The sequence below is a fragment of the Chiroxiphia lanceolata genome, chromosome 32, assembly GCF_009829145.1.
Source record: "Chiroxiphia lanceolata isolate bChiLan1 chromosome 32, bChiLan1.pri, whole genome shotgun sequence".
In the NCBI taxonomy this organism is placed as follows: domain Eukaryota; kingdom Metazoa; phylum Chordata; class Aves; order Passeriformes; family Pipridae; genus Chiroxiphia; species Chiroxiphia lanceolata.
The window spans coordinates 331,454-351,172 of NC_045668.1; the positions used below are offsets into that span (position 1 = coordinate 331,454).

At 48.0% G+C, this 19,719-nt stretch overlaps 2 protein-coding genes across 8 annotated transcripts in view; one reads left to right on the forward strand and one right to left on the reverse strand.

The window, feature by feature from the left end:
* The window catches only part of LOC116779902 (ribosome-binding protein 1-like), a 552,013-nt gene that overhangs the window by 220,645 nt on the left and 311,649 nt on the right, over window positions 1–19,719 (reverse strand). The window contains exons 1-2 of one of the 7 annotated variants that reach the window (XM_032674408.1): window positions 5,610–5,726; window positions 4,682–4,740 (exon numbers count right to left, since the gene is read on the reverse strand). The exons of the other annotated variants lie outside the window; for them this stretch is intronic. Of the exons in view, the coding sequence (XP_032530299.1) occupies window positions 4,682–4,740; window positions 5,610–5,713 (163 nt within the window). The 5' untranslated portion in view covers window positions 5,714–5,726. Of the gene's footprint in view, window positions 1–4,681; window positions 4,741–5,609; window positions 5,727–19,719 lie in introns of those variants that run through there. 7 annotated transcript variants of the gene reach the window in all.
* The window catches only part of LOC116779904, a 137,804-nt gene continuing 129,507 nt past the window's right edge, over window positions 11,423–19,719 (forward strand). Inside the window, exons 1-2 of the mRNA XM_032674423.1 lie at window positions 11,423–11,596; window positions 15,153–15,317. Coding sequence (XP_032530314.1) covers window positions 11,473–11,596; window positions 15,153–15,317 — 289 coding nt within the window. The 5' untranslated portion in view covers window positions 11,423–11,472. The remainder of the gene's footprint in view (window positions 11,597–15,152; window positions 15,318–19,719) is intronic.

A 19,719-nucleotide genomic window follows, 5' to 3' on the forward strand; every position in this document is an offset into this window, starting at 1 on the left:
TGATCCAAAGCTAAAAAGAAACACAGCAACATCTCACCAAGAAAGAATCCAGAGAGCTCATCCACTATTCAAAACAAGATTCACTACAGTCCGAGAGATCCATGTAATACATTGCCCCAAAGTCTCAACACTCCAATACAAAAGCATTGTTAAGTTTGCACACACAGATATTGTCACACATATATATCTACATAGTCTCTCTCTCACACAATCTCTCTTCAGTCATTCATTGGTGGCCACCTCAGTCACTCTTCACTCACACATAGCTGGAATTTCTATTACACTTTTACATTTTAATTACACAGTTTACATTTTAAGTAGTTATTGGCTGTGTACTTCTCAGTTTGTCATCTTTGGCATTCATGTCTAACAACTGTACCTGGCTTGAAAAGGAATACATACAAGGAATATAAGGCCTAAAAAATTTAAATGAGATCTATTCTGATTTAGCATCTGTTTATGCGCCTGCATAGTCTCTTTCCCCCCTTTTTATATTTTAAAATGTTCAGTTGATGGTAAAATTCAGGGTTATGTTATTCTATTAGCACATCATCTAATTCTATATTTTTGTTCATCCTTTAGCAACATGCTGTAAGAGCTGTAAATTAATACAAATGGTATTTTACTTCTTGAATTTAGTTACTCATAATTCGCATCTTGATTGAACTGAAGGAATATTGTATCAAATATGGATTAAATTAACCTGTACAATACTTTATCATGGGATCATCTACTCAACAGTCTTAATGCTGAAAGAGAATTTCTGAACGTTTACATTAGGTATACTAAGAGAAGCTTCACAGCAGTAGTCACTAAAGGAAAACAAAACAGGTATTAGAATTCAGGCAGTACATTGCAAATAATTCTGTTAAAGAGGTTCATGTCCCCTCACACTGAGTACAATGTAACTTTTAGAGATTTATGCTGGATGTTTGCAGCGTGACATGCACTCTAACTTGCAAGAATTGTTTTAGCTCTGAAAAACCAGCAAATTACAACATTACTTGTCCTTACAGTTTTTCAAAACTTCCTAAATTGTGGAGAAGTTAAACCAATGTCTGAGTTACATGAGTAATGTGTGATTGGCAGCAACACATGATTTCTGTCTATAGTCAGTACCTAGAAAAATGAACAGATAAATCACTATTACAGTCTGCTAATACAGCTTGAAATTCAGTGTCTTCTGTGAGAAGTCAGTCCAAGTTGTCTCCGATGTCTGGGACGTAATTAACTCTCGGCTCTTGTTCATCTGCTTCTTTTAGTTGTTCTTCACCTTTAATACAAAACTCACAAATTTGTTATTAATAGTTCAGTCAGTTTTAAGTGGGTATTGTGGGTAATTTTGCAGTTTTTCTTTGAAGCTGAAGGCCTAGTGATGATTCTTTGCAGTGTAATTCTCTCCGTTGGAGATAGGTTCCATGGCTTGGTTCTTTGAATTTTTCCTTGAGCATTCTTCAATCCTGCTTCTCAAATAACATTGGTTAGAACAATCACATTTAATTTTAACTCATCTTTTTAGGTCTCTAACTTCTGTATTTCCCTTTACTTTACTTTTATCATTTTGAGCAGCATTTTATCATGTTGTACTGCAGAAAAATTCTCTCCTATTGTAAAGTAAAACACACTGAATTTCAGGAAGGTCACTGTAACTTCAATAAAAGCAAATAGCAGCTTTCATTATGAAGAAACAATTGGCTGTTCAAAATCTCAGCATATGGAAATCTTTCAGAGGATGGAATTACTGATTTTGATAAGGGTTTTAGTTGCATAATTGGATTAAATATAGGTTTGCATCTTTTACTTTTCTTTTATCAAGCCACACATGGCTTGGGATTTGAACAGGATTCACAAATTCATAGGGCAGATTCCTGCCTCTCCGAATGTAAAAAATGAAACTGGAGAACAGTCACGTCCTTTTACAACTTAAGCAGTCTCACCCAGCCTCTGAAACTATATGATCAGCTAGGATTTATAAGCAGCTAAATCTGAATTTTTGCTGATATTTATACATTTTTCTGGGATATGCACGAAAACTTTAAACATCTTATTTAAACAAAATAGATGTAACAGTTTAACTTACATCAATGTATTTAAGAAGTTAACACTTGTAAAGTAGCTTTCAACTTTAGCAATTTACATAAAGCCACAGTAAAACTCACTCAGGCTGCTTTAAACTAGGGTTTTGCTCATAAGAGTATACCAGGGGATCCAGAATGCACACCTGCAAAGCAGCAACAGTTCTGGTTTGTCACCTGATAAGAGGGACACACCTCTGCTGCTTAGCACAGAGACTAGGACAGATGCAGATTAAACTTGAAACGCTGTCTGTTGTTAGGCAGTTTCCTGTATTATATCCTTAGATTTCATCTCTCTTTCCACAAAGGTGGAAACTTCCAGCTAGAAACAGATTATTTATTTTTCCCTTTTTTCTCTGGCAAAAACTACCCCTGTCAAATAAGATATTTTTGAGCTAGGTGTTCCACCAAATAAGTCTACCTTAAAGCTTCCTCAACAATCTCAAAAAACCTATCTGTAAAATACAGAAGCAACAAAAGAATGTTTACAGAGCTGTTTAAGCAGGGGGTGGAGAAGGAAGGTAGAGCAGCTGTGCCCAGCAACTCTGCTTGAGAATCGTTCCCCCCACACGCTTTGGAATTTTCTTATCACAGGCAGTTGTCAGCAGTTACTTTAAAAAGTCTATTTCTCCATTACATTTATGTATGTATTTTAAAACAATTTTGGTTATTTTAATAAACAACTTCAGAAAAGAGTTAGTAAGGCTATGTTATGAAATTGTAAGACAATTTCTTTCTCCAATCAGAAGGTTACAAAGTTGCAATTTTTACAAAGTAGGAGAGTTTCACTCCTGCTTAGTTACCAAGCAACAGACCGTCTCTATCATGAGAAATACACACTGTTTTTTCTCCCTGGCAAGGCTGAATCTTTTCAAGGGAGGGCTTTTTACTTTTCTTTTTCCCTTTTTGTCCTGGCAAAGAACTTTGTTTCTTCACATACACACACACAGTAACAATAATATTGTGAGCTCACAAAAACATTCAACAGACACTACAGTTAACACAAGAATTAACAGAAATATCAGAAGGCAGTTTTTGCCCCCCTTTTCTCCCCCCCCATTGGTAGGGATCGTCGTCTTCAGGCTTCCATGACACTAAACTTGATTTGTTGCATATTTTTCTGTGTTTTATCTTACACACATTGTGAGACTGAAACAGCCAATTAGTACATGAACAAAAAATAAGTAACTCAGGCTGCGAAGAAGTTCAAAGGCTTATACAGGGATGGGCCTTGCTGTCTTGTTTTCTGCCCAGCTCCCACTGTTCTAATTTATCTCTGTCCCTCTCCATTCGCTTAAATATCTTGACTTGAATTTCTTTTCTTAGTTGTTTTCTCAGTGGAGTTATCTGGTGGAAAACCTGCTTTTTCTGCAGCGGTGGCAATGGAGAGGGGGGGGTCCTTACTTCTTTTCTGTCTCCGGGAGTGAATTATTAAATTTTTCTGCATTTTTTTGCTTGGAGGTGTAGTTCAAGGACAATTTGTTACATCGGCAACCTGCTTATCTTTCTGGGCAACTGCGTTTCAGAGTTTTAGTTCTTATACGAATTAGTGCATAAATTGTTGCCTCCCGTACGCTTCTAAATCTTTCAGAGTCTCACGGAGCAAGTGTCAGGCAAACACACGAAATGCAACTTAACGTAGTAGCTTCAAAGCCTTATTTTCAGTACTATAACAGCACACGTCATAAATTAAATTCAGCAACCTTGACATTCTTTCAATTAAGGAGGGATTTCCACGTAGATAGAACTACACTTTTCTCCTTCGTTATATGCTGACCCATTGTTAAAATATAGTCCCCGGTGGCACCCCCGTTAGCTTACCTAATGAGGGTTCAAAAAGTTCAGGTCCGGACCGTTTGGCGGGAAGCCACCCGCTCTCAAGCTTCACCGGGCTCCGTTCCCCCTGTGCCTCGCCCCACAGGTCCAATCTCTCTCTCTCAGAAAATCCTCTGCTCTTTCCCCCTCTAGGAGGGAAGTCACGGCAGCCCCTCTCTCTCGGAGAGGAATCCCTCCAAACTCTTTCTCGGAGTTGGAGATAAATCCTTCTTCAACGCTGTAATCACGTCGGCGTCTCCATATGTCGCTGATAATGTCGGAACGGCCAATGCGACATAAATATCAGAGTCAGACATAGTCCAGGTGCAAGGTGATCAGGAAGCTGTTTATTACTCTCAAGTGTTTCTCTTATACTCTTTGTACACTATCGTGTCACAACACAATTGGTCAAAAGTCTCAAGCATAAGACACTGCACACACTCTTATTGGTGACACTGAAGACACTGTGCATGCTGTGACATGCTATTGGTGACACTATACACATTTTGATTGGTGACCTTTGGTCTGGGTTGCATTACGTTTGTTCCGTTCACCATTACAGTAAATATTTCCTAAAAGTTGTTTAAATTCTTCATCACTAATTGCCAGGCTGCTGACAGGTTCTCTGTCAACCCGACAACTTTTCCCTCCAGATTTCAAGAATGCATGAAGGAGCTTTTTTGGGACACACATATCCCTTATACTGCTCAAAGCTCTGATGTACTTGGGGTTTTTAAAATCACATATTTCCCCTTCTATCACTGTCTAAACAGAAGAAACTCAGCTCTTACCAAATGTTTCAAAGACTCCCATGCTTCTTCTCTCCCAGATCCTTTTCTCAGGGTTCACTCTGCAATGCAAGGGAAAAGGGGAGCAAAATCTATGGGGTGGGCACAGGACTAGAGAAGAGAAGGCAGCTGAGAAGATCTGGGGGAGCAGCCAAGAGAGATAGGAGACTGTGAACTGCCAACCCTTTGCCTTCCCTGGGTTTGCTGGAACAAGGGCTGAACCCTGCTGCTCCCCTATGATCCACCCCAGGGCCTTTGCTGGGCTTTATGACAGCCAGGGACGAGCCTGCCTGGTGTGATTTTAGGATGAAAATAACATTGATGACACACCCGTGTTTCGGCTGTGCCTCAGTCGTGCTCACCCCAAGTCAAGGACCTTTCAGTTGCCCATGATCTGCCCGGGAGGAGCTGCACAAGAAACCAGGAGGGAGCACGGCCAGGACAGGTGACCTGAATGGGCCAGAGGGATATTCCAGAGCCCAGAACGTCATGCCCAGTACATGAACTGGAGGAGTTGACTGGGAGGTGCCTTCCAGGGACAGGCTGGGCATTGGTCAGTGGGTGCTGAGCAGTTCCCTTGTGCATCACTGGTTTTTCATGGCATTTATTCCTCTCAATACTTTTCTTTTTCATTCCTGTTATTGCTATTACTATTGTTATGACTATTATTATTGTTATTATATTTTACTTTATTTCAATTATTAAACTGTTCTTATCTCAATCCACCAGTTTTACCTCCTGATTCTCCTCTCCCATCACAGGGGTGGGGATGATGGGAGGGAGGAGCAGTTGTGTGGTCCTTAGTTGTTGGATGGGCTTAAACCACAGCAGTCCTTTTTGGTGCCCAGTGTGTGCTCCACCAGCGCTCAGGCACAGCCTTCCAAACCATTCCACAGTGCCATGAAAACCCCTCACTCCCAAGAGCTCCTACCTCCCATCCAGCTCTTGGGCTGCTCCAGAGTATTTGATCACAGAAGCTGCTGCAACCGAGGACACCTCCCGCCTGGAGCTGCCCTGCCGAGGCTCCCCGGGCATGTCACGACCCAGGACCTTCACCTGGAGAAGAGAAAAATGGGAAGAGCTGAAGGAAAATCACAAAGCTCCAGAGCTGAGAGCTCAAAGGGCTGGGCAGAGTCTTCTCCTGCCCCCACCCCCTTGGAGATGAGCTCCAAAATCCAGGCCCTGGCGTGGGAAACTCCTCTATGGTGCTCCAGAGGAGACTTGGGAGTGGAAAGAGGAGGGTTGGTGTGTGATACTGGGAGCACTGGGGGGAGCCAGAGAGACGTACTGGGAGCACTGGGGGGGAAATGAGAGCGCTGGGGGGGACCAGTGAGCGATACTGGGAGCTCTGGGGTTGCACTGGAATTTTTAGCCCCTGAACCCCACAGTCTGATGGCAAACAGGGCATGTGGCTTAAGTTAGGGGGATTTGAGGCTCTGGAACATTAATTTTGGGAGCTGCAAGGCTCAGAAAGACAAATTTTGGGAGCTCTGGGGCTCGGAAAGAATGATTTAGGGGGCTTTGGGGCTAAGAAACTGATTTGAGGGACTTTGGGGCTCTGGAACACTGATTTCAGGAGCTTCTGGGCCTAAAAAGCCCTTATTGAGGGATCTTTTAAGCTCAGAATCAGCAATGGAGGGAGTATTTCGGCTCAGAGACACCCATTTAGAAACATTTTTTGGTCCAGAACACCAATTTAGGGAGCTTTGGAGCTGAGAAACACTTTTCTGGGAGATTCTGGGCTCAGGAATATCCATTCAAGGAATTTTTGGGCTTCCAAAAAAACTTGTTTAGAGAGGGTCTTGTTCAGGAACCCTGATTTAGGAAGCTTTGGGCCTAAGAAACACACGTTTAGGGAGCTTTTCCAGTCAGAACCAGTGATTTTGGGAGCTTTTGGGGTTCAAAGCATTGATTTTGGGAGCATCTGGACACAGAAAGACCAATTCAGGGAGGTCTGAAGCTCCAAAACACCCTGTGTTGGGTTTGCGTGGCCAGATTTTGATAGCGGGAGGGCTCCAGGGGTGGGTTGTCAGCAGCTTCCAGAAGGTTCCCCCATGTCTGGCACAGCCAATTCCAGTGGCTCCAGGACGGACCCACCGCTGGCCAAGGCCAAGCCCATCAGGAATGATAGTAATGCCTCTGGAGTAGCATATTGAAGAAGGAGAGGCAAGTTATTGTGCAGAGGTAATTGCAGCCAGACAAGAGCGGTGTGAGAGCCTGTGAACAGCTCTGCAGACACCAAGGGGAGTGGAGAAGGAGGGGGAGGAGGTGCTGCAGGGGCCGGAGCTGAGGCTCTCCTGCAGCCTGTGGGGAAGCCCATGGGGAAGCAGCTGGAACACACTGGAACGTTGCTCCAGTGTCCCGGTGTTCCCTTAGTTCCATGAGTTTCTGCAATGTTCCAGTGTGTAACAGCTGCTCCACCAGGGGCTTCCCCACAGGCTGCAGAGACTGCCCTGCAGCCCGAGCAGGGGATGCCCGAAGGAGGCAGGGACCCCGTGGGGAGAGGAGCCCACACTGGAGTAGGATTTCCTGGGAGGACTTGTGGCCCTGTGGGTGACCCACCTTGGAGCAGGGGAAGGATTCCTTTCCCTGAGCAGCAGCAGGAACAATCTGTGATGTTGTGACCCCCATTCCCACCTCCCTGCACTGCCGAGCAGGAGGAGGGAGAGCCCAGGAAGGAGGGGTGGAAAGGTGGGGGGAAAAGAGTTCGGAAGGTTTGTTTTACTTCTCATTATCCCTCTCTGATTTGATTTCTAATAAATTCAACTCATTTCCCCAATTCGACTCTGCTTTTCCTGTGATAGCAATTGATGAGGGATCTCTCCCAGTCCTTATTATAAGGAAAAATAGAATGTTCTTGCAAAACTTGGAATAAAGTCATAATTAACTCAGTAGTAGAGAGTGGAAAGTTAGTGTATGCAACCTTTGACCATAGGAAAATAGAGTTTGCTTGGGAACAGGAAAAGCAATCTGCTGCAGGGAGAGGATGGCCCCATTTTGAAGGATGTGTGTGACAGCCCCTATTTTGAAGGATGTGACAGCCCCCTTTTTGAAGTCTGTGTGTGACAACCCCCTTTTTGAAGTCTGTGTGTGACAGCCCCCATTTTGAAGTAGATGTGTGACAGTCCCCATTTTGAAGTCTGTGTGTGACAGCCCCCTTTTTGAAGTCTGTGTGTGACAGCCCCCTTTTTGAAGTCTGTGTGTGACAGTCCCCATTTTGAAGTAGATGTGTGACAGCCCCCATTTTGAAGGATGTGTGTGACAGCCCCCATTTTGAAGGATGTGTGTGACAGTCCCCATTTTGAAGGATGTGTGTGACAATCCCCATTTTGAAGTAGATGTGTGACAGCCCCCATTTTGAAGTACGTGACAGCCCCCAGTGAAAGGCACAGTTCGGATACAACATCGGCCAAAAGGGAGGGGGAGGCCAGCGTGCAGTGGGGAGGGTGTAGCCGGGGCGTGGGGGAGTCTGTAACCCCGGAGTACCTTGGCCAAAGGAGAAACAGGGAGGGACCTGCATTTCGGGTGAGATGGGATAAAAGGGGGGGGGGGTGTCCCCTGCCCAGTGGAGCGACCTCACTGGGGTTTGTCTGGTGAACTCTCCCTTTTATTCCAATACAAGTTTTTCTTTAGTTCGCTGCTCTGTCCCCAGGTTAACCATGAGGCTCCCAACACCAGAATTTGGGGAATATTATCTCAGCCCATGAAACTTTTGCTGTATTTTCTCTCCCCTGTCCAGGTGTGGAGGGCAGTGATCAAATGGCTTTGGGGGCTGCCTGGCACCCAGTCAGGGTCAACCCACCACACACCCACCTGGGGAGCTTTTGGGCTGAGTGACAGCGATTTAGGCAGCTCTTGCATTCAGAAATACCCATTTCAGGATCTTTGAGGCTCAGAAAAAAAAGGTGTAGGGAACTTCTGGGCTCAAAGCCAGCAATTTCTGCTTTTTTAGGGGCTCAGAAACTCCTATTCAGGAGCTTTTGGTCTCAGATACTGCAAGTTTGGGAGCTTTTGATCTCAGAAGCAGTTATTTAGGAAGCTTTGAGGCTCAGAACCATCCATTTAAGGAGTTTTGCTGAGAAGAAGCATGGGAGTCATTGTAGAAGCTGGTAAGAGCTGTGTTTCTTCTGTTTAGACAGTGATAGAAGGGGAAATAAGTGATTTTAAAAACCCCAAGTACATCAGAGGTTTGAGCAGTATAAGGGATATGTGTGTCCCAAAAAAGCTCCTTCATGCATTCTTGAAATCTGGAAGGAAAAATCCTAGTGAAGTTTCCTTTTTTTCTTTTTCTTTCTGTTTGAACCAGTGGGCAGAAATGGAGAGCTGGTGGCAGAGTGTCCTAAGAGACGAATTTGGGTTCCTAAGTAGGTGTGCTGGATCCCATTCCTCTTGCCTGTGGTCATCTGAAAGTCTTTGAGAAGACAGGCCCAAATGAAAAGGCCAAGGGACAGTGAAGGGCCCTGGTTGGTCCCTCTCCACTCGTGCAGTGTGGAGGAGGAGTGTCTCGCACTTTGGGGGTGACTCTGTTCTGGTGGGACTGTGCTGGGCACCTGTGTGGTGCCTGAATGCTGTGGCAGCCGAGGCAGCTTCTTGGCCAGGAGAGCCTGAGTGGCCTCGAAGGTCAGAGCCCCCCAGCGCTGCTGTCGGGCTCCTGGTGCACAGGACCTTGTGGTTCCAGGGCCAGCTGGGTGGTGTGTTCTGCCCCAGAACCTTCTCAATGCATTCCAGGAGTTCCTCAGGGAAAGGTCCTTGTTACATGTCCTCTTTTTGTTTTGTTTTCATGTGACCCTGATGCCCAGTTGCTACGGTTGTTGTGAAGCTGGTCATGGTGGCCATAGACGAGATCCGCAAGCGAGTAGGTGAGTGAGCTGATCCCATTCCTGGTGCCTGTGCTCATCCCTGGAATGCTCTGGGATGTGAGGTGTTATCCCTGAGAGAAGCAAAGCCTCCCTCTGAGCATGTTACCTGTAGAACCCCTTCAGTGCACAGCAGGAGGCCTGGCCTTTGGGGTGGGGTGAGTTTGGTCAGAGGGACGTCCCTCTTTGACCAGAGACATGTCCTGCTCTAGCAGAGCGTATCAATGGCAATTGGTTAACAATTGAAAGACATAACACAGCACTTCTGAGATTTCCTTTCCTTCCCATGACCACTAAAGGAGGAATCTGCTCCTGGGCTTTCCTCCAGGGCCAAAATGGAGAAGCCTTTCCATGCAGGTGAGGGCCAGGACTTGCCCACACTACCTGGAAACTAAACCGTGTTGAACAAAGAGACAAAGGCCTGTTGTGCATGAGGGCCCAGCACAGTGCGGCCAAATAGTCCCATCTGTGATAAACAAAGTCTCAAGTTTCTATAAGTTTCGAATAATAGTTTATTATATGGTAAAAGCAAGCAGCCGGCTGGGTGACAGAAATGGGACCAGTTTCCCAAATCTGCACACCCCTACTACAGGGTACATTTAGTATTTATCTTAGCTACTTCATGCATATTAATTATATCATATGCATATACATTCTACAGGTTTTTGCTAAGTATTTAATATATGGGTTTTCTTACAGCTGAAGCTAAAGGGTTATCTCTACAACCAGTCATAATTCATGGATCCTTGGACAAACAGGCGCCTAAAGATTTAAAGTTCTACTATATTTTATTCTTAGGATAGTAAGGAGGGTTTAGGCCTCTTGACCTTGTGAGGGTCTGTTTTATTTCTTTATGGGGGTGTAATTAAGTCTTACAATCCGTTTGTTTTATTTTGATATAATCACCCATTTGTTTCACGAATCACAATTATTTATTTATCACACATCTGTCCATAAATTCCCACTTCCAAGGCCCTCCAGAAGTGCTTTGCTGTATTTCCCAGCCCCGGGCAGGTGTCCAGGCCCCCAGGGTGCAGAGCTGCCCCGGCAGTGGCTTTGCCCAGCACAGCCTGGGCTCTGCTGGCTCCCATCCTGCCCAGGTTCTAAGGCAGCTGTTTGTCTGTCCCTGCTCTTTGCAGCTGGCATGGGGGCAGGGCAATGTTCTTCCCTCAAGGAACGCTTGGAAATCAGCAGGGCCTGGGCTCTCCCCCGTGGCCAGGCCCTTGGGGAGTGAGGGGCAGGGGGCTTCCTGTCAGTGCTCCTCCCCAGCAGCACAGGAGCTCCAAGCCCATGTTTCTGAGGGCTCACAGTGGTGCTGAGACTGCTTTCCAGAGACAAAAGCTGGAAGAGAAAACAGTCTCCATGTCCCAAGGAAGACTGGAGCTGCAGGAGAGAGGCCAAGGCTCCTTCCCGGAGTAAAGTCCTGGTGGGAAAGGATTTGAAAGCTGGGGAAGAGATCACTGATGGTGCCCACAGTGCATCAGCTTGGGAATTCCTCAGCCCTGTTTTTCTGGAATTAGTGAGTTCTTTTCCAAGGCTGCAGAATTAGGAAGGATTCTCAGAAGAAAAGGAAGTGTGGAGCACACAAATTAGTAAACAGGCTGGACATGAGGGACCTGAGTCTGAGTTTCTTGTTCCTTCCCTGCCTAAAGAAATAAGGCAAAAAAGCCCATTTCCAGGTTGGACCTTGAGTGCAAGCTTTAATTTCTCTGAAGTGAGTATTTCTCAGGAGGAGAGAGGAGTTAAAAAGACAACCTGCAGGAAGGCCTAAGGAGAGACCCTGAAGAAGAGACTTGAAAATAGAGGATTTGAGCATCCTCAGGGCAGATGGGTGGTCTCCCCTTCAAGGGAGCAGTGTCAGTCTCCCACTGACACCTGTCTTATTTTTTCACAGGAAAGAAAGAGGAGGAAAATCCCCCAAAGGCTCAGGGATCCGGGATGGAGGAGACCCTTCAGCAGTTCTGCAAAGAAATGAAAGCTATGCGTGAAGATTTCCAGGAAGGGCTGGCATCCACAAAGCAGGATATTCAGCACCTCAGAGCAGACCTGAACAAGGAACTAGGTGAGCAGGGCCATTCCCAAGCAGACTTCCATCTCTCTCAACACCAATGCTGCTCTGCAGGCAAACCACTCTGAGAGCTCGTCCTGCACAGCTCCTCAAAGGGGATGGAGAAGGATGGCCCTGACATGGGGCACAGCTTTTGTACTGCCTGACCCTGAACAGCTCCCTGCTGAAGTGTTCTCTGCAGGTGGTCATGGCCACACTTGTCTCCCTCATCTCTGCAGAGAGTGTGTGCTGGGAGTTCTCTGATCCCCTGATCCTTGTTAAGGTTCCCCCCTCGCAGTCCTGTCAGCGTCTCTCTCCCTTTCCCCACTCCCCTTCTCCCACTCCCCACTCCTGGGACCGTGTTGGGGCACATGTGATCCCAGCCTTGTCTTCCTATTGAAGATCCACAAGGAGACCCAGCTCCATGAGCACTGCAGGTGTCTCTGAGCACAGGGGCCTGTGGAGAACAGCTCTCCCTGAAGGAGCTGGTGCTGGGAAGGAGTCAGCTGGGGCACAGACACCCCAGTGGGCCTGCTGAGCCCCAGATGGTGCTCCTGGGCCTGGCTCAGGCAGGACACAGTGTGTGTTGGGGCACAGCCTGTTGCACCCCGGGCAGGGAAAGGTGAGACAAGCTGGGCCTCACCTGCCTGTGGGTCCTGTTCTGTTTTGCCCTCTCCCTCCCCTGGTAACCAGGATAGATTGAAGAGCACAGACACCAACTTTAAAGAATAAGTGTATAAGTTTAATTTAGTGCAAGACAGTAAAGAATTACAAAAGAAGCAGTGGCTTATCAAAGGATACGCTTAGCAATGCATCTAATCATTACTGCAGAGAAAGTCTTGTAGTGATTAAGAGACAGATACATCACCAGTTCCCCTAAGGAATCGTCCTCATCCAGACTGCCCTTAAGCTGGGGAGCCCCATGGCAGCGAAGGCCTGGAGAAGCCCTTCCCGGTAACTGGGAATCCTGTGCAGTGAGTCCACTCATAGGTGGGGCCTCCATCCTCACTGTGAGAGTGTCCAGCTTATACAGTGTTAAACAAACCAGCTGAGTCACTCGATTGGGGCAGAAAAACAATCTGCCTTTCTACCTGCGTTGGTGTTCCCCTTCGGCCTGGCCAGGGCCCAGAGGGAGACCAAGGGATTAGATTTGGAGCATCTACTATTAAATGCTTCATGGCCTTGACTGGTCACTAAATACAGAACTTACAGCTACATTGAAATCAAATTGAACCAGCTGCGACCATGTGAGGCCCTACTATTTTTCCAGACCTTGGCTGGAAAGAAAAGGCATATTTATAACACATATATTTATAACAGGCCTTACTAATTATTGATAACATGCTGGGCTAACAAGCATAACTGTGTGTTCTTCAGGCAGTACTAAGGATTATATAGCATCTTGGTTAATAAGCAAATATAGGGCGAAATACAATACTAGGTAGGAGAGCTCATCTTATAGGTTAACTTTGGCTCAGGGCCAGTTCTTCAGGCCCCAGCATTGCAGGTTCGGGCAGCAGCTGCAGGAGCAAAACTCTGGCAGTGAGCAGCCCAGAACAGTCCAGGGCAACCCCTTGACTTCCTGATGGCTCAGGCCATTGTGGGCTTAGAATGAAGCCTGTGGCCCCCTTTTCAAAGCTGAAGCCATATTTAATTGAGCTACAGAAAGCACCAATGAGGGATTGCAAAGGGAGGAATATGTGCTCTGAGTTTCTTGTTCCCTCCCTGCTGAAGGACAGAGGGGAAAGAGAAAACCACTTGCAGATTGTACGTCCATCACAAAATTGGATTCCTGTGAGCTGAGGATTTCTGAGAGGGAGTGAGGAAGGAAAATATACACCCAGAGGAGAGCCCTGAGAAGAGACCCTCTGGCAGGGAGCTTAAATCAGAGCCTTTGGGCATCCTTGTGTCAGAGAATTTGTCTGCCTCTCAAGGAGGAAGCATCAGTGTTATGGTACCAAAGCCAGGGCATGGAGCTTTGTGCTGAATATTCAACCCATCCCCTCATCCTGGGGGGAAAGGGCTTGACAGGAAAATTCGGAGGACCAGAAGGGGAAGGGTGACCATCCTCTTCCCCATGGGCACTGGAGGGAGAGGCAGCCACTTTTCTCCAGCCTGGCTGCAGGTCACAGTCGCTGTTGGGGCTGCCACTGCCCAGACTGCACTGAGGGACCTTGGCAGCACGAGCCCCTGTGAGTCCCAGCTGCTGCATTGTGTGTTATCCCTGGCAGAGGCAAAGCCAGTCTAGGTCTCTCCCCCGAGCACGTTACCTGCAGAACCCTTTCAGTGCACAGCAGAAGGCCTGGCCTTTGGGGTGGGGTGAGTTTGGTCAGAGGGACGTCCCTCTTTGACCAGAGACACGTCCTGGTCTAGCAGAGGGTGTCCCTCACAATTGGTAACGATTGAAAGACATAACAAGGAAAGGATTTCCTTTCCCTCCCTTGAGCACTAAAGGAGGAATCTCCTCCTGGGCTTTCCTCCAGGCCCAAAAGGGAGAAGCCTTTCCGTACAGGTGAGGGCCAGGACTTGCCCACACTACCTGGAAACTAAACCCTGCCAAACAAAGAGAAGAGACGAAGGCCTGTTGTGCATGGGGGCCCAGCACAGTGAGGTCACATAGTCCCATCAGTCCATAAATTCCCACTTCCAAGGCCCTCCAGAAGTGCTTTGCTGTATTTCCCAGCCCCGGGCAGGTGTCCAGGCCCCCAGGGTGCAGAGCTGCCCCGGCAGTGGCTTTGCCCAGCACAGCCTGGGCTCTGCTGGCTCCCATCCTGCCCAGGTTCTAAGGCAGCTGTTTGTCTGTCCCTGCTCTTTGCAGCTGGCATGGGGGCAGGGCAATGTTCTTCCCTCAAGGAACACTTGGAAATCAGCAGGGCCTGGGCTCTCCCCCGTGGCCAGGCCCTTGGGGAGTGAGGGGCAGGGGGCTTCCTGTCAGTGCTCCTCCCCAGCAGCACAGGAGCTCCAAGCCCATGTTTCTGAGGGCTCACAGTGGTGCTGAGACTCCTTTCCAGAGACAAAAGCTGGAACAGAAAACAGGCTCCATGTCCCAAGGAAGACTGGAGCTGCAGGAGACAGATTGAGGCTCCTTCCTGGAGAAAACTCCTGGTGGGAAAGGATTTGAAAGCTGGGGAAGAGATCACTGATGATGCCCAGAGTGCATCAGCTTGGGAATTCCTCAGCCCTGTTTTTCAGGGATGAATGAGTTCTTTTCCAAGGCTGCAGAATTAGGAAGGATTCTCAGAAGAAAAGGAAGTGTGGAGCACACAAATTAGTAAACAGGCTGGACATGAGGGACCTGAGTCTGAGTTTCTTGTTCCTTCCCTGCCTAAAGAAATAAGGCAAAAAAGCCCATTTCCAGGTTGGACCTTGAGTGCAAGGTTTAATTCCTCTGAAGTGAGTATTTCTCAAGAGAAGAGAGGAATTAAAAAGACAACCTGCAGGAAGGCCTAAGGAGAGATCCTAAAGAAGAGACTTGAAACAGAGGATTTGAGCATCCTCAGGGCAGATGGGTGGTCTCCCTTTCAAGGGGGCAGTGTCAGTCTCCCACTGACACCTGTCTATTTCTTCACAGGAAAGACAGAGAAGAGAAATACCCCAGAGGCTCAGGGATCTGCGATGGAGGAGACCCTTCTGCAGTTCTGCAAACAAATGAAAACTATGTGTGAAGATCTCCAGAAAGGGCAGGAATCCACAAAGGGGGATATTCAGCTGCTCAAAGACCTGAACAAGGAACTAGGTGAGCAGGGCCCTTCCCAGCCACTTCCATCTCTCTCAACACCAAACCACTCTGAGAGCTCGTCCTGCACAGCTCCTCAAAGGGGATGGAGAAGGATGGCCCTGACATGGGGCACAGCTTTTGTACTGCCTGACCCTGAACAGCTCCCTGCTGAAGTGTTCTCTGCAGGTGGTCATGGCCACACTTATCTCCCTCATCTCTGCAGAGAGTGTGTGCTGGGAGTTCTCTGATCCCCTGATCCTTGTTAAGGTTCCCCCCTCGCAGTCCTGTCAGCGTCTCTCTCCCTTTCCCCACTCCCCTTCTCCCACTCCCCACTCCTGGGACCGTGTTGGGGCACATGTGATCCCAGCCTTGTCTTCCTATTGAAGATCCACAAGGAGACCCAGCTCCATGAGCACTGCAGGTGTCTCTGAGCACAGGGGCCTGTGGAGAACAGCTCTCCCTGAAGGAGCTGGTGCTGGGAAGGAGTCAGCTGGGGCACAGACACCCCAGTGGGCCTGCTGAGCCCCAGATGGTGCTCCTGGGCCTGGCTCAGGCAGGACACAGTGTGTGTTGGGGCACAGCCTGTTGCACCCCGGGCAGGGAAAGGTGAGACAAGCTGGGCCTCACCTGCCTGTGGGTCCTGTTCTTGCTGCAGGAGCAAAACTCTGGCAGTGAGCAGCCCAGAACAGTCCAGGGCAACCCCTTGACTTCCTGATGGCTCAGGCCACTGTGGGCTTGGAATGAAACCTGTGGCCCCCTTTTCAAAGCTGAAGCCATATTTAATTGAGCTACAGAAAGCACCAATGAGGGATTGCAAAGGGAGGAATATGTGCTCTGAGTTTCTTGTTCCCTCCCTGCTGAAGGACAGAGGGGAAAGAGAAAACCACTTGCAGATTGTACGTCCATCACAAAATTGGATTCCTGTGAGCTGAGGATTTCTGAGAGGGAGTGAGGAAGGAAAATATACACCCAGAGGAGAGCCCTGAGAAGAGACCCTCTGGCAGGGAGCTTAAATCAGAGCCTTTGGGCATCCTTGTGTCAGAGAACTGATGTGGCCCTTGAGGAAACATGAGTGTTATGGTTCCAAAGACAGGGCGTGGAGCTTTGTGATGAATATTCACCTCATCCCCTCATCCTGGAGGGTGGGTCTTTGAGAACCTGTTTGCTATGGTTTGTTTTAATTTTTTTCTCTTCCCCTCCATGGTCCAGAGGGCAGGGGAGCCTCCCAATGTTTTGTCTTTGCTTGGGGAAACCACGTGGCAGCTGCCATTTGGGGCTTTTCTGTCCTGGGTTGGGGGGACTAGGAAACAATTTCTGCCTTTTTGGCTTAAACTATTTTCCCTTGGTATTTTTGAGTTTCTGCTATTTCCTTTTTAAATTGTTATTTTTGTACTTTTATCTCTTAATTATTTGGAAAAGACATATTATATTATGTCCCTTCATTATCGGAGAGGAGTAGGGAGAGGTTGAAACAAAAGGGGAGTGACTTGTTTACAACCTCAATCCACCAGTACCTGTGCAAAGCCATCACAGTCAGTGACCCAGGATCATTGTTCTTTCTTCGCAGTCAGGAATATGAAGAAAATGGTGAAGGCCCAGGAATCCAAGATGGACAAGAAATTTCAGCAGCTCTGCCAAAGAATTCAAACTCTGGAACAAGAATTATACGGGAGGCAGGGGTCGAAACAACACAGCCTTCAGCTCCTCGGAGCAGAAACGGAGATGGAACACGGTGAGCAGGGCCATTCCCAAGCACTTCCATCTCTCTGAACACCAAAGCTGCTCTACAGGCAAACCACCCTGTGAGCTCGTCCTGCACAGCTCCTCAAAGGGGAGGGAGAAGGACGGCCCTGACATGGGGAGAGGCCCAGAGAAGCTGCCTTCAGTCCTGGGAATCACCACCACAATCCATCCCGTGACTAAAGGCCCCTTCTCTGGGCCTCTGCCCACGGGGAACAAACAGCTTTTGTGATCTGTGACACTGAAACAGCTCCATGCTGAAGTGTTCCCTGCAGGGGTCAAGGCCCCTCTTCTCAGCCTTGTCTTTGAGGGCAGTGAGGACAGCTCTGACCCGATGGGTGCTAAAGGTGTCCACCTCCCAGTCCTCCCACGCACTCACCTTCCTCATGACAGAGGGTTGTCTCCCATGGCCCACGGATGCTGTCTGCAGACGTGGAGGGGGATGATCCCTACCCCCCATCCTGCCCCCCAGGCCTTTGCCAAGGCCTCAGGAAGGCTCACAGGGCCTGGGCTCTTTCCCCAGCCCTGCTGCAGTCAACCCATCCAAGCAATTCAAGGAACCTGGTCAGGAATAAGGGCAGGCACCAGTCCAGGCTCAGGGCTGCCCCTCTGGCAAGTAGCTGTGCAGAGAAGGCCCTGGGGGTTCTGGTGGACAGAGAGTTGGCCAAGGGTGAGCAATGGCCAAGAAGGCCCAAGGCTGCCTGGGCTGCCTTCGGAAGAGCTTTGCCAGCAGGCCAAGGGAGGAGCAGCCCTGGTGAGGCACATCTGGAGTGCTGTGTCCAGTACTGGGTTCCTCAGTACAAGGGAAACACGGAGCTCCTGCAGCGGGTCCAGCTGAGGCTGCAGAGATGATCAGGGGCTGGAGAGGCTGAGGGAGCTGGGCCTGTTTAGTCTGGAGAAGAGAAGTCTGAGAGAGGACGTCATCAGTGGACACAAGTGTTTGAAGGGTCAGGAGGATGGAGCCAGGCTCTTTTGGGTGGTGCTGAGTAATAGGATGGGAGGCAATGGGCAGAAAGGGAAACAAAGCAATTTCCACCTGAACATGAGGTAGAACTTCATTTCTGTGAGGGTGACTCAGCACTGGGACCAGTTCCTAGAGAGATTGTGGAGATATCCTTGGAGATATTCAAAATCCCCTGGAGGAGGTTCTGGCCACCCAGCTCCAGGTGTCCCATCTGGGTTGGACCAGATGATCTCTGGAGGTCCCTTGCAACCTTCTCCTTGTCTGTGTTTCTGTGATTCTGTACAGGGCACGAGACATCTGAAACCACAACTTTCAGAATCTACAAAGTCAGTTGTAGCTGGATCTCTACCCAATTCCTGTGTGTGTTTAATTTTCACTTCCTCTGGGCTCTTTAATCTTTTGCAGGTGTGCTGATAGAAAGTGCATCAGAAGACGAGGGCTCTGATACAGATGCATAGACAACTCCCGAGCTGGTGAAGCATTGACCAACAAAATTGAAATCTGGCACTCATTACATTTCTCTTGAGCTTGGCTCCCCACCCCCTGCACTCCCTGGGCTCGCTGTGTTGGGAAGTGCTCGTGCTGCCAGAAGACTGAGACAATTGTTAGGGCTTTTCTCTCTTCTGTGAGCTGGTTCCTGCTGTGCCAGGGCAGATCCATCCACTGCCCGGTTTCAACAAGTGAAAGCAACAGCAGCCAAAGTGCAACCCAGAGCAGAGCAGCTGAATTACCCAGTGAACTCTACACAAAATCTCAGGGCAGAGTCCTGGGAATCCTGGATTTTAACATTTTGTGTGTGTGAAGAATCTGGGATGTACAGCAGTGGGGGAACCATTTCACCTGGAGAATGAAGTGTTCAGTTGCAATCCTGATTTTTCTGTGACATGTTTACTACACTCGCATTACCTGTCTTCTTTCCTGCTTCTGTTTTTAGTTAACCTGTCTTCTTTCCTGCTTCTGTTTTTAGTTAATGTGTATCAGCACAAGTGTAGAATTAGCATGTTCCTCCTGAGGCTGGGGCAACACCTGTCTTACAAGAGTGCCTCTGCCCTGCGCAGGCAGAGGAGTTCCCTTAGAGTAAGAGAACCACCACTCTGCCCTGCTAGTTGGGCACCATCTGTCACAGTCACAGGGGAAAGAAGACGCGACAGCCGGGAGTTCATGCAGAGTGGTAGCTCAAAGCTATTGCAACTTTATTAGGGTGTGCCACCCCTATTTATAGGGTGGCAGGAGAAGGTTCCGGAAACCAAGGAGGAGCATAGGACAGGCAGGGACATGGACCAATCAGAAGGGAAAGGAGGGAATAAGGGAGAAATAGGAGCCAATAAGGAAAACATCTGCAATGCAGTAGATTGCAGCCAATCAGAAAATAGGTAATAAACATGAGGAGAAAACTGTGAAAACATTTGATATAAACTGGGGTACAATACATTCATAACTTTTGTTAACAATTCTGTTCAGTCCTAGTCTGTAAAACAGTCTCAGTCTTCATAACTGGACACTGAATGCCCAGAATCCATGTCCTCCTCTGTCGCCTCTTCAGCTATGGTCTCTCGCAGCTGCCTTTTCCACCTTGCAAACTTCTCCCTTTCCTCCTCCATGCTCCCCGCATCACCCCCTTTTTTGTTTTCTTTGATGATATTAGCTGAAACACTCCTTAATAACAAATTTTGAATGCAGATAATTATGCAAGGAAGAAATGTCAAAATTGAAATA